This window comes from Entelurus aequoreus, linkage group LG18 (assembly GCF_033978785.1).
Source record: "Entelurus aequoreus isolate RoL-2023_Sb linkage group LG18, RoL_Eaeq_v1.1, whole genome shotgun sequence".
In the NCBI taxonomy this organism is placed as follows: Eukaryota; Metazoa; Chordata; class Actinopteri; order Syngnathiformes; family Syngnathidae; genus Entelurus; species Entelurus aequoreus.
In genome coordinates, this window is record NC_084748.1 from 26785070 (window position 1) to 26799112 (window position 14043).

General features: G+C 39.6%; 1 protein-coding gene across 7 annotated transcripts in view; it reads right to left on the reverse strand.

Moving 5' to 3' along the window:
* The window catches only part of npnta (nephronectin a), a 163749-nt gene that overhangs the window by 116721 nt on the left and 32985 nt on the right, over nucleotides 1–14043 (reverse strand). For all 7 annotated transcript variants that reach the window (XM_062026819.1, XM_062026817.1, XM_062026820.1 and 4 more), the window contains exon 2: nucleotides 8531–8631. In XM_062026819.1, coding sequence (XP_061882803.1) covers nucleotides 8531–8631 — 101 coding nt within the window. The remainder of the gene's footprint in view (nucleotides 1–8530; nucleotides 8632–14043) is intronic.

Genomic DNA, 14043 nt, shown 5'->3' on the forward strand with positions numbered 1-14043 from the left:
GGGTGGAGTGCCATCTCCGGGTTGGGGAGGAGACCCTGCCCCAAATGGAGGAGTTCAAGTACCTCGGAGTCTTGTTCACGAGTGAGGGAAAAGTGGATCGTGAGATCGACAGGCGGATCGGTGCGGCGTCTACAGTAATGCGGACGCTGTATCAATCCGTTGTAGTGAAGGAGGAGCTGAGCCAGAAGGCAAAGCTCTCAATTTACCGGTCGATCTACGTTCCCATCCTCACCTATGGTCATGAGCTTTGGGTTATGACCGAAAGGACAAGATTACGGGTACAGGCGGCCGAAATGAGTTTCCTCCGCCGAGTGGCGGGGCTCTCCCTTAGAGATAGGGTGAGAAGCTCTGCCATCCGGGGGGAGCTCAAAGTAAAGCCACTGCTCCTCCACATCGAGAGGAGCCAGATGAGGTGGTTCGGGCATCTGGTCAGGATGCCACCCGAACGCCTCCCTCGGGAGGTGTTTAGGGCATGTCCAACCGGTAGGAGACCACGGGGAAGACCCAGGACACGTTGGGAAGACTATGTCTCCCGGCTGGCCTGGGAACGCCTCGGGATCCCCCAGGAAAGGCTGGACGAAGTGGCTGGGGAGAGGAAAGACTGGGCTTCCCTGCTTAGGCTGCTGCCCCCGCGCCCCGACCTCGGATAAGCGGAAGAAGATGGATGGATGGATGGATGGATGGATATACATATACATGTGTGTGTGTGTGTGTGTATATACATATATGTATGTATACATACATACATATACATATATATACATACATACATATATATGTGTGTGTATATATACATATACTATATGTGTGTATATATACATATATGTATATATATATACACACACACACATACACATATATATATATATATATATATATATATATATATATATATATATATATATATATATATATATATATATATATATATATATATATATATATATATATATATATTAGGGCTGCAACTAACGATTCATTTGATCATCGATTAATCTGTCGATTATTACTTCGATTAATCGATTAATAATAATAATGTGATAGCTGCGGGTTCAAATCACCCGCAGCTATCACAGCGCTGACTGTGACACGGACCATTCACTGATTGGCAGCAGGGTGCGTCTTCAGCCCAGACGGATTCACTGTACAAAGCAGAAAGGTCGCCCACGCCTAGATACTGCCAAAACGCATGCCCCCGACCTACGTGAATGCTTCGCCGAGTCCATCGAAAATGCACTCCAGGACTGTCCTGCTGGTAATGTTGAAGAACGATGGAACTACATCCGCGATGCTGTTCACAGCACAGCCATGGCCATCTATGGTAAGAGAGAAAAGAAGAACCCAGACTGGTTTGTCGCTGGGCTTGCAGAGATGGAGCCCATCATCGAAGCCAAGAGAACAGCCCTAATGAGTTATAAGAACGATCCATCTGCAAAGACACTTGAAGCTCTCAGGAAGACAAGAAATAATGCCAAACGCATTGCAAGGAAATGTGCTAACAGCTACTGGCTCGGCCTCTGCGAGAGTATCCAACTGGCTGCAGATAACGGTGATTCTCGTGGCATGTATGAAGGTATGAAGAGAGCTTTCGGACCAACTACCAAGAAGGTAGTGCCACTGAAATCCTCCACTGGAGAAGTCATCACAGACCGTGGGCTCCAGATGGAAAGATGGGTCGAGCACTATCAGGAACTCTACTCCCGGGATATTGCAGTCAATGACATTACAATTGAAAGCATCGAGAACCTACCTGTCATGGATGATCTCGACAAGCTCCCAACCTTAGCGGAGCTCAAGAAGGCAGTCAACTCCCTTACATGTGGCAAAGCTCCGGGGAACGATGGCATTCCCACTGAGATCATCAAGAACAGTAAGGACACTGTTCGTCTAGACCATCTTCATGAGCTTCTATGTCAATGCTGGGATGAAGGAACAATTCCTCAGGATATGCGTGACTCAAACATCATCGCACTGTACAAAAATAAAGGAGATCGCAGCGACTGCAACAATTACCGTGGAATATCCCTCCTAAGCACTGTCGGGAAGACCTTCGCTAGAGTGTTACTCAACAGACTGCAATTATATATCCATTGTATATCCAGAATCGCAATGTGGATTCAGGTCGGGGAGATCGACCATCGACATGATATTTTCTATCAGACAATTACAAGAGAAATGCCGTGAGCAGAGACAACCATTGTATATCGCCTTCATCGACCTTACAAAGGCCTTCGATTTAGTTAGCAGGAAGGCTCTCTTCAAGCTTTTGCACAAGATAGGCTGCCCACCAAAGCTGCTAAAGCTGATAACATCATTCCATGAAGATATACAAGGAACTATCCAGTATGACGGCTCCGCATCAGCCCCATTCCCAATTGAGAATGGAGTAAAGCAAGGATGCGTGCTTGCTCCTACGCTCTTCGGAATCTTCTTCTCGTTGCTATTGTCAGAAGCATTCAAATCATCTGACGATGGTGTTTACCTGCACACAAGGAGCGACGGGAAACTGTTCAACCTCGCACGTCTCCGGGCAAAGACTAGAGTGCGTAAAGTCCTCATCAGAGAGATGCTCTTCGCAGATGATGCTGCTCTGGCCTCACCATCAGAGGAAGCACTACAGAGGCTGATCAACAGCTTTTCTGATGCATGCAAAGACTTTGGCTTAACTATAAGCCTCAAGAAGACAAACATTATGGGACAAGATATGCGCAACATTCCAAGGATCTCCATTGGAAACCACACCCTGCAAGTTGTTGAGAACTTCACCTATCTTGGCTCAACCATATCCAGCAATCTCTCTCTCGATGCCGAGATCAACATCCGCATCGGCAAAGCATCTACAACGATGGCTAGACTCTCCAAGCGTGCTTGGGAGAACAGACTGCTAACCATCAACACGAAAAATAAGATCTATCAAGCCTGTGTTCTTAGCACTCTACTTTATGGCAGTGAGTCATGGACCTCGTATGCACGCCAAGAGCGCCGTTTGAACTCCTTCCATCTTCGGTGCCTAAGGCGGATTCTGGGAATTAAATGGCAGGATCGCATCCCGAATAAGGATATCCTCGAGAAAACAGGAATGAAGACAATCTTCGCTCTCCTTACACAATGACGTCTGAGATGGCTTGGCCATGTAAGTCGAATGGATGACACTCGCATTCCAAAAGACATCCTGTACGGAGAACTGGCCTCTGGAACAAGGGCTGTGGGAAGACCTGTCCTTCGATTTAAAGATGTGTGTAAGCGTAATATGAAGGCCAGTGACATCAACCCATTAAACTGGGAAGCTTCTTCAGCTGAACGTGGGAAATGGAGGAAGTTAGTGGAGGAGGGCGTACATCAGAGTGACTTAAGAAGAGTAAGACAATGGGAGGAGAAGCGTGAACGTAGAAAGCGAACAGTCACACCCCCACTGAATCAACCAACAATACAATATGTGTGCAGGAACTGCAACAAAGCATGTCTGTCAAGAATTGGCTTATATAGTCACAACAGGCGTTGCACAGGAATTGACATTTGAGCGCAAAACTCTATTGTCTCTCGAGACAAACAGATGCCAGTATATATATATATATATATATATATATATATATATATATATATATATATATATATATATATATATATATATATATATATATATATATATATATATATATATATATATATATACATACATACATACATACATACATACATACATACATACATACATACATACATACATACATACATACATACATACATACATACATACATACATATATATATATATATATATATATATATATATATATATATATATATATATATATATATATATTAGGGCTGCAACTAACGATTAATTTGATCATCGATTAATCTGTCGATTATTACTTTGATTAGTCGATTAATAATCGGATAAAAGAGACAAACTACATTTCTATCCTTTCCAGTATTTTATTGAAAAAAAACAGCATACTGGCACCATACTTATTTTGATTATTGTTTCTCAGCCGGTTTGTACATGTTGCAGTTTATAAATAAAGGTTTATAAAAAATATATATTAAAAAGAATAAATAATTACAAAAAAAATAAATAAAAAAATTGCCTCTGCGCATGCGCATAGCATAGATCCAACGAATCGATGACTAAATTAATCGCCAACTATTTTTATAATCGATTTTAATCGATTAGTTGTTGCAGCCCTAATATATATATATATATATATACATATATATATATATATATACACACATATACATATACACGCACACACACACACACGTGTGTATGTATATATATATCTCCCAATATGCTGTCACTTCTGTTATATCCTAGAGCACACAGATAAAGGCCATCTGCTCACACAACGTTGTTTACATCAACTGATGCAATCACAATTGATACATTTAGAATGGCGGACCGCAAGCATCGCTTGTAGCTTTTTTAGCGCGGCAATATTCTATCTCTGCCATCAAGGTGACGGTGCAAGACCAGGCTTCTGCTAAACTATCCTTGATTGTTTGGCTTGCTATGCTTACTGTAGGAATGTGGTGCGTTTGATGACACTCTGGAAAAACACAAAAATCTAATGCTTTAGTTGACTTTGAAAGGACTATTGCTATATGCTGCAACTCTATTAGCTCAATGGTGGGCTATTTTGCATCTGTAAGCGTGTGTTAATCGTACTAAAACTGCGGCAGTTTGTGAAAACCAAGACACATCCTCTGTTACGTCCATCCTGAGTAAAGATATAGGTAAATATTATTAGATAACATTAGAGTACAATTACCAAGGCTAGTGATAATTTTGTCTGCATTCAGCTTTAAAAAAAATAGTTCCTAAATTCTCGTGCGAAAACGGTCTTCTATGTTTGGATAAAAAAGGCCAATATCAGGTTTTGTTTTGGATGCAGGACGAGGATTAAAAATCTGATTTATTTTGGAAGGACCTTAAATTAATCTGGACCAAAGAATGCAAACTCACTGGGGGCGTTGTAAGGTCACTTCAGCTAATTCTCTCGGCTGGAAGGACCTTTCTCTGCCGCCATAATCAAGCGAGGAGATGGCCCTCGGCCGTAAATAAATCAACAAACCAAGCTTTTGCTTGCTGCCTCCCACCACAGACATATTTCCCGTATGAAAGTACAGGATTCACCAATGAAGACGGACCGGAGTAATAAATAAGAGTGGAGTAAAATAACACAAACATGCGAGCCTTCAGAAGCCTTTAAGACTTTTTCCACCACAGGGAATCATTGAGCCAACTCGTGCTAAGCTAGGAGGAGCTAATCGACCAAGTCAACAAAATCTTTACGCTCATTTCCTGTCGTGAAAAAAAAGCTTAAAATTGAAACCCAAAGCATGCAGCATCATGCAGCGCATCAGCGAGGCGACCTGTTAGCTTTGCATGTTAGCACGTTAGCACAAGCACGACTGCATAACGTTAATGTAAAGAAAAATGTTGTTCGAACCTTTAAATGTCATCTGAATCCCTTTAAAGAGAGCCAGTTTTACTACTCCAGTAAGTAGCTGCTTCTTTAACGTACTTATGCTGACATTAATGAAAACATTTGCGGAATTACAAGCTGTTAGCTAATTTGTGTATTAGCACACAACCCTTCCTTGACGACTAACTGTGAACGCGATAGTCTTATAGTTGTCTCATTTCCTTATGTTTTCATAAAACAAATTCTTAAACTCATTCGGGGCAGGGAGAGCAGTGCCCCACCATGTGCCTTTAGCCCAGGGGTGTCAAACGTAAGGCCCGCAAACAGGTTTTATCCGGCGCGCGGGATGAGTTTGCTAAGTATATAAATGAGCCGAAATTTTTGAATGAAAGAATGGTCCCTAGTGTGTGAATGTGAGTGTGAATGTTGTCTGTCTATCTGTGTTGGCCCTGCCATGAGGTGGTGACTTGTCCAGGGTGTACCCCGCCTTCCGCCCGAATGCAGCTGAGATAGGCTCCAGCACCCCCGCGACCCCGAACGGGGCAAGCGGTAGAAAATGGATGGATGGAAACTGCTGTTTTAAATGTGTCCACTGGATGTCGCAATAGCAATTCTTTGTATCTTTGTAGATAGAAAAAAATAAACCACATGATGTTAGTACATCAGTCGAGGAAAATGAGCAAACTACCGTATTTTTCGGACTATAAGTCGCAGTTTTTTTCATAGTTTGGCCGGGGGTGCGACTTATACTCAGGAGCGACTTATGTGGGAAATTATTAACACATTACCGTAAAATATCAAATAATATTATTTAGCTCATTCACGTAAGAGACTAGACGTATAAGATTTCATGGGATTTAGCGATTAGGAGTGACAGATTGTTTGGTAAACGTATAGCATGTTCTATATGTTATAGTTATTTGAATGACTCTTACCATAATATGTTACGTTAACATACCAGGCACGTTCTCAGTTGGTTATTTATGCGTCATATAATGTACACTTATTCAGCCTGTTGTTCACTATTCTTTATTTATTTTAAATTGCCTTTCAAATGTCTATTCTTGGTGTTGGGTTTTATCAAATAAATTTCCCCAAAAAATGCGACTTATACTCCAGTGCGACTTATATATGGTTTTTTCCTTCTTTATTATGCATTTTCGGCCGGTGCGACTTACACTCCGGAGTGACTTATACTCCGAAAAATACGGTAAGTGTAAAAAACCCCCAACAACATTATGATTTGTACATTTTCAGAATGTGCTTGTTCTGTTTTTAAACAAAGAAAACAATCTGAAGTTGTCTTTATATTTAAGTTATCGTGCCGTGATTTTACTAGTCCGGCCCACTTGGGAGTACATTTTTCTCCACATGGCTTAAAATGAGTTTGACACCCCTGCTTTAGCCACGAGTTAGACATTTAATTCAAAATGTGCTCGCAAGCTAGAACATTTGAAACTATGTTAGCTTTAAAGCTAACATTGATTTCCTTTGTAATTGTTAAAGTTTACTGCTTGTTTTGGCATCTCTATTTTAGCTTGCTTAATAACATCAGGTGATATTAGCCATTTACCGTATTTTTCGGAGTATAAGTCGCAACGGAGTATAAGTCGCACCTGCCGGAAATGCATAATAAAGAAGGAAAAAAAAATATATAAGTCGCACTGGAGTATATGTCGCATTTTTGGGGGAAATTTATTTGATAAAACCCAACACCAAGAATAGACATTTGAAAGGCAATTTAAAATAAATAAAGAATAGTGAACAGGCTGAATAAGTGTACGTTATATGAGGCATAAATAACCAACTGAGAACGTGCCTGGTATGTTAACGTAACATATTATGGTAAGAGTCATTCAAATAACTATAACATATAGAACAGACCTTGGCAAATTAAGGCCCGGGGGCCACATATGGCCCATTAAGCTTTTCAATCTGGCCCGCCGGACATTCCCAAAAAATTTTTTTTAGATCTTTAAGATGTAAAGTGTAGCTGCCATTATGATGTGCACTCATGTTTTCTAATGACCGTAAGTCTTCAACTATACTAAGTATTTCAATGCTTGGAATCTGCGCTTTTGCATGGAATACCAGTTACTATGGTAACCTAATTAGTTACTATGGTAACCTAATTAGTTACTATGGTAACCTAATTAGTTACTATGGTCATCTAATTAGTTACTATGGTAATCGACGTCACAGCAGCTCAGACGAGGCACCAAGCAGTGTGGGTGGAAGCGTTTCCACAGACGCGGAAGGAGGTTTTGGCAACAAAGTTGTAAAGCTTAGTGATATATAAAATATATCAGATTGTAGGTGGGTTTATTTTGGACCCTTCGCGTTCATATTTCACTATTTGTTTCATTTTTGTTGCGTTTCACTTGATTGTAAAATATGTCGATCAAAAGGGGGTGTGACATTCATATTTTGTCAATATTCAGTGTTTTATCCTTCATAGAACAATTTAAAATTCATTACGTTTTTTAAGGCGGTCTGTCATGACGTTTTTAGCATTCAATCAGACATTATTGTGAGGTTTTGTATTAGTGTTCCTAAAAATAGATATACCGGCCCCCAGACACATTTCTTCTTTCTCTAAATGTGGCCCCCGAGTCAAAATAATTGCCCAGGCCTGATATAGAACATGCTATATGTTTACCAAACAATCTGTCACTCCTAATAGCTAAATCCCATGAAATCTTATACGTCTAGTCTCTTACGTGAATGAGCTAAATAATATGATTTGATATTTTACGGTAATGTGTTAATAATTTCACACATAAGTCGCTCCTGAGTATAAGTCGCACCCCCGGCCAAACTATGAAAAAAACTGCGACTTATAGTCCGAAAAATATGGTAGTTTTGGATTCTAAATGTGTTCGTATAAATAAATGCATTGAAAGTTAAAATTGTGTCGTAAAGGTTTGTTATCGTGATATATAACGCAGGTTTGAAACACCATACAAAATACCGTGTAGCGAGAGCGCTAATGCTAAAGCCACCATCTTTGTTGTTGTTTTTTTTACCAACACCCCACCGCGACCCTGCCAGCCCCTACCCCTTGCAACAATGGCAGCAGCAGCAGCAGCAGTACTCACGTTGGCACTGCCCCCCCGGGCCGGGCATCCATCCCCAGCAGCAGTTCACCCTGTCGCCGTATCGACACAGCCCGTTGGACGGCGCCATCTGCCTCGCCCACCTGTAAACGAGGCCGCATGGTGAGCTCACAGCCAGTGAAGTTGTTAATGTCTTTTATCTCATTATGCAGCTGCTTTGATGGGCATGTTGTTGTTTTTTTTTTAGCTTAAAGCAGCTTCTACATGATTAATGAAACACTTTTACAGTTAAATAAATGTATTGGTCGTGCAAGATTGCAGCAGAGAAAGTCAGTTTATGTGCAAATTAGCCTTTGCGACCAAGAGATGATGTCATGTGGAGACACAACAAAGCAGATGGATCATTTTTGGGGGGTTTTGTGGGTTGGGAGAAAAACCTCAAGGCAAAAGATTCTTGGCAGACTCACTTGAGGATTAGCTTCTTTTTTACCTCATCACTGTCGAATTTAAAGAGAAAATGGGGAAAGAATACAAGTCCATGTAAGGAAAAATGTTGCAAATAGTGAATAAATGGCAAGGGAATAAATTGTTTGGTTCTAATTGGAAAGTAAATTAATCAAACTGCTTTATATCACATTTTGACAGCCAGGCTTACAAGTGTAAAAATAAGTTAAGCTTTTGTTTATTGGTAGAAAATAGGGTTGTATGGTATACCGGTATTAGTATAGTACCGCGATACTAATGAATCATATTCGGTAATATACCGCCTCTGAAAAGTACCCAAATTTGTGGTATCATCCAAAACTAATGTAAAGCATCCAAACAACAGAAGAATAAGTGATTATTACATTTTAACAGAAGTTTAAAGTGAGCAGTTATTAACAGTAAATGAACAACTTGTATATTAATAATTCATTTTCTTCCACTTGTCCTCAGTGTTGGGTTAGTTACTGAAAACCAGTAACTATTTACAGTTACTAGTTACTTTATTTCAAAAGTAACTCAGTTACTAACTCAGTTACTTACACCAAAAAGTAATGCGTTACTGTGAAAAGTAACTATTTAGTTACTTTTAAAAAAATACAAAATAAGGCTCCCATTAATGCCCTTTTAGCCTTAATTTCAGTACTGTTACTGCACTGGAGAATAATACAACATGTTAAAAGAGAAAGTAAGCAGATATTAACAGTAAATGAACAAGTAGATTAATAATTCATTTTCTACCACTTGTCCTTAATAATGTTGACAAAATAATAGAATAATAAATGACAATATGTTACTGCATATGTCAGCAGACTAATTAGGAGCCTTTGTTTGCTTACTTACTACTAAAAGACAAGTTGTCTTGTACTTTCACTATTTTATTTAAGGAAAAACTTGCAATAAGAAACATCCGTTTAATGTACACAAAGATTTTTTGTAAAAAAAAAAAAGCAAATATTAAAAAATTTTGTTGTCCCCTTTATTTAGAAAAATACAGAAAAGTACAGAAAAGTATAGAAATAATTTTGGTACCAGTACCAAAGTATTGGTATCGGGACAACACCAGTAGAAAAATGGATTGCTGGAAATAAAAATATTGGATCAAAACACCCTTCAAAGAACACCTTTTACTTCAACCCAAGCTCTATTTTTAGTGCAGTTTTTTACGCCGGTTGACATTTTTATATATGTCAGAAGCATAAACGCCACGGTCACAGAAATGTCAAACACCTCAAAACATAAAAAACTTAATTTGTCCGCCCCTTGTCTCCAAAATTGGTGGACATATAGCGAAGATAGATAGCGATATGTTGTTGGTGGCAATGGACGTCCCTCGCCACATGGCGTTTTGACATTTGCAGCTTTACTCTATCATAACGTTTTCAAATGTTTTTTTAACACACTCTGTGTATTTTTGGCCTAAATTAAGCATTTTTAAGCATAAAAGGGATAAATGAACTAAACATACCAATACTCAAGTAGAATTACCCAATAGACGAGACAAAACCACTGATTAGCTCAGCCAAGTACAACATTACTAAATTGGAACAAACAAGTGTAAACAAGTTCATATGGGTATTATTTCATGTTCTGAGGGCTTTCATAATGTAAAAAAGCAACATTAGAAGACCGTAAACAGGTTTTTCATGCTCTAGCTATGAAAACATTCTGTTAGGGTTGTCCCGATACCAATATTTTTGTACCGGTACCAAAATGTATTTCGATACTTTTCTATATAAAAGGGGACCACAAATATGGCATTATTGGCTTTATTTTAACAAAACATCTTACTGTACATTAAACATATGTTTATTATTGCAAGTTTGTCCTTAAATAAAATAGTGAACATACGAGACAACTTTTCTTTAATTAGTAAGTAATCAAACAAAGGCTCCTAATTTAGTTGCTGACGTAACATATTGTGTCATTCTATTATTTTGTCAAAAATATTAAGGACAAGCAGTGTTGGGACTAACACGTTACAAAGTAACGCCGTTATTTTCGGCAGTAACTAGTAATCTAACGCGTTATTTTTTTATATTCAGTAACTCAGTTACCGTTACTACATGCTGCATTACTGCGTTATTTTACGTTATTTTTTATATAGTATCGGCTACAAACTGAGAAGATCTGAGTGTGTTTTATTGGAGAGCTGCGGTGTCGTCCTTCTGATTCTTCCTGTGTCACAAGGAAGAGAAGAGGCGCGCTGTGTGTGGGTGTGTGTGGGTCGGGGGTGTGTCTGTGTTTACTAACAAGACATCATGGCCGTGCCGAAGCAGAGTTTCTTAACATGGAGATATTCGCACTACTTTTCTTTTGTCGAACAAAAACAAAAGAACATTTTAGTTAAATGTAAGTTGTGTCTTGGATCAAAGATCCTATCTACTGCCCAAAACAGCAAATCAAATCTGCTGAAACAGCTCCAAAAGCAACATGCTTCGACGAAGCTAGTAAAGAGAGACACAAACTCCAATGCCCCTTCACCTCCATCTCCACCACCACCTAAGGATTTTAACGGCGGGACTGCTAGCCAGGACAGCATTGATAGAGCCATTGCAGCGAATGTGCTAGAAGACATGCAGGCTGTTTCTACAGTGGAGTCACCCGCTTTCAGGCAGCTAATTAGCATGATAGCAGGCGTCAAACGGCAAATGGCACGAAAACATTTTCCAAGTTCCTGGACACAGTGGACAGTGAGTACATAAACATGGAAAGCGAGCTAAAGAAGACACTCCAAACTCTGCCTCTGCTCATCATTCAGCACTGAAGGTACACACACTCTGTCAATTCTCTTATATACTCTTTCATTCTAGACTTCTAGAGTGTTTGATTATCACATCACTCTAAATGTATAGACTATAAAGTTCACAAACAAAAAGAGGGATCCTAGTGGGCCAGGCCAGTCTTTCCTTTTCTCTAAACTAAAACTGGGGAAATGCGAAGTGTTCTGGGCTTCAGTACAGTGTTGATCTCCTGAAGACATTATTATTTTTCACAATTCCTTGAGAGAAAAAAACGCCTAGTTAGGCGTGTGTATAGCAGTATGTGTGCGGTATATAGTGACATGACATATAATCATGTCATGTGTGCCTTCCTTGGGTGAAGCCAGGTTTACAGCTATGTTGTGACATGTTGTTATTATGCGGTTTGTTACTTATGTATGTTATGTTGCAGCTATTTAAAATAGTTTTGTCAATTTGTTCTGGCCCAAAATAAATTGGCCCTTTGAAACATACCTTTGTCTATGTGTGTTGTATGTAGAGCACATTGCTAAGCAGAGTTCAGTGATGCAAATGCATGTCTAGTTGATCAACAGATTGTATTATTATCTAGTGCAATAACAGTACTGAAATGAAGGCTAAAAGGGCATTAATGTTGGGGCGGTATAGCTCGGTTGGTAGAGCGGCCGTGCCAGCAACTTAAGGGTTGCAGGTTCGATCCCCACATCCGCCATCCTAGTTACTGCCGTTGTGTCCTTGGGCAAGACACTTTACCCACCTGCTCCCAGTGCCACCCACACTGGTTTAAATGTAACTTAGATATTGGGTTTCACTATGTAAAGCGCTTTGAGTCACTAGAGAAAAGCGCTATATAAATATAATTCACTTCATTAATGGGAGCCTTAAATTTAAAAAAAAAAAAAGTAACTAAATAGTTACTTTTCACAGTAACGCATTACTTTTTGGTGTAAGTAACTGAGTTAGTAACTGAGTTACTTTTTAAATAAAGTAACTAGTAACTGTAACTAGTTACTGGTTTTCAGTAACTAACCCAGGGGTAGGGAACCTACGGCTCTCGAGCCAGATGTGGCTCTTTTGATGACTGCATCTGGCTCTCAGATAAATCTTAGCTGACATTGCTTAACATGATAATTAATGAATAATTACACTGGTAATCACAGTGTTAAAAATAACGTTCAAAATATAAAACATTCTCATGCATTTTAATCCATCCATCCGTTTTCTACTGCACCTGTTCAAGAAGTCGCATTAATGGTAAGAAGTATTTTATTTATTATTGGTTAGCTTCAGAATAACAATGTTATTAAAAAGAATAAGAGACTTATTGTACTCTAAAAATGTTGGTCTTAAACGTATTTAGTTGTATTAAGTGTTAAATATTATATGGCTCTCACGGAAATACATTTGAAAAAATGTGGCTTTCATGGCTCTCTCAGCCAAAAAGGTTCCCGACCCCTAAACTAACCCAACACTGAGGACAAGTGGAAGAAAATGAATTATTAAAGGCCTACTGAAACCCACTACTACCGACCACGCAGTCTGATAGTTTATATATCAATGATGAAATATTAACATTGCAACACATGCCAATACGGCCGGATTGACTTATAAAGTGCAATTTTAAATTTCCCGCTAAACTTCCGGTTGAAAACGTCTATGTATGATGACGTATACGCGTGACGTCAATCGTTGAAACGGAAGTATGCGGACACATTGTATCCAATACAAAAAGCTCGGTTTTCATCTCAAAATTCCACAGTATTCTGGACATCTGTGTCGGTGAATCGTTTGCAATTTGTTTAATGAACAATGGAGACAGCAAAGAAGAAAGCTTTAGGTGGGATCGGTGTATTAGCGGCTGGCTGCAGCAACACAACCAGGAGGACTTTGACTTGGATAGCAGACGCGCTATCCGACGCTAGCCGCCGACCGCATCTATGATTGGGTGAAGTCCTTTGTCGCGCCGTCGATCGCTGGAACGCAGGTAAGCACGGGTGCTGATGAGCAGATGAGGGCTGGCGTAGGTGGAGAGCTAATGTTTTTAGCATAGCTCTGTGAGGTCCCGCTGCTAAGTTAGCTTCAATGGCGTCGTTAGCAACAGCATTGTTAAGCTTCGCCAGGCTGGAAAGCATTAACCATTTAGTTACATGTCCATGGTTTAATAGTATTGTTGATTTTCTGTCTATCCTTCCAGTCAGGGGTTTATTTCTTTTGTTTCTATCTGCAGTTAAGCCCGATGCTATCACGTTAGCTCCGTAGCTAAAGTGCTTCGCCGATGTATTGTCGTGGAGATAAAAGTCACTGTGAATGTCCATTTCGCGTTCTCGACTC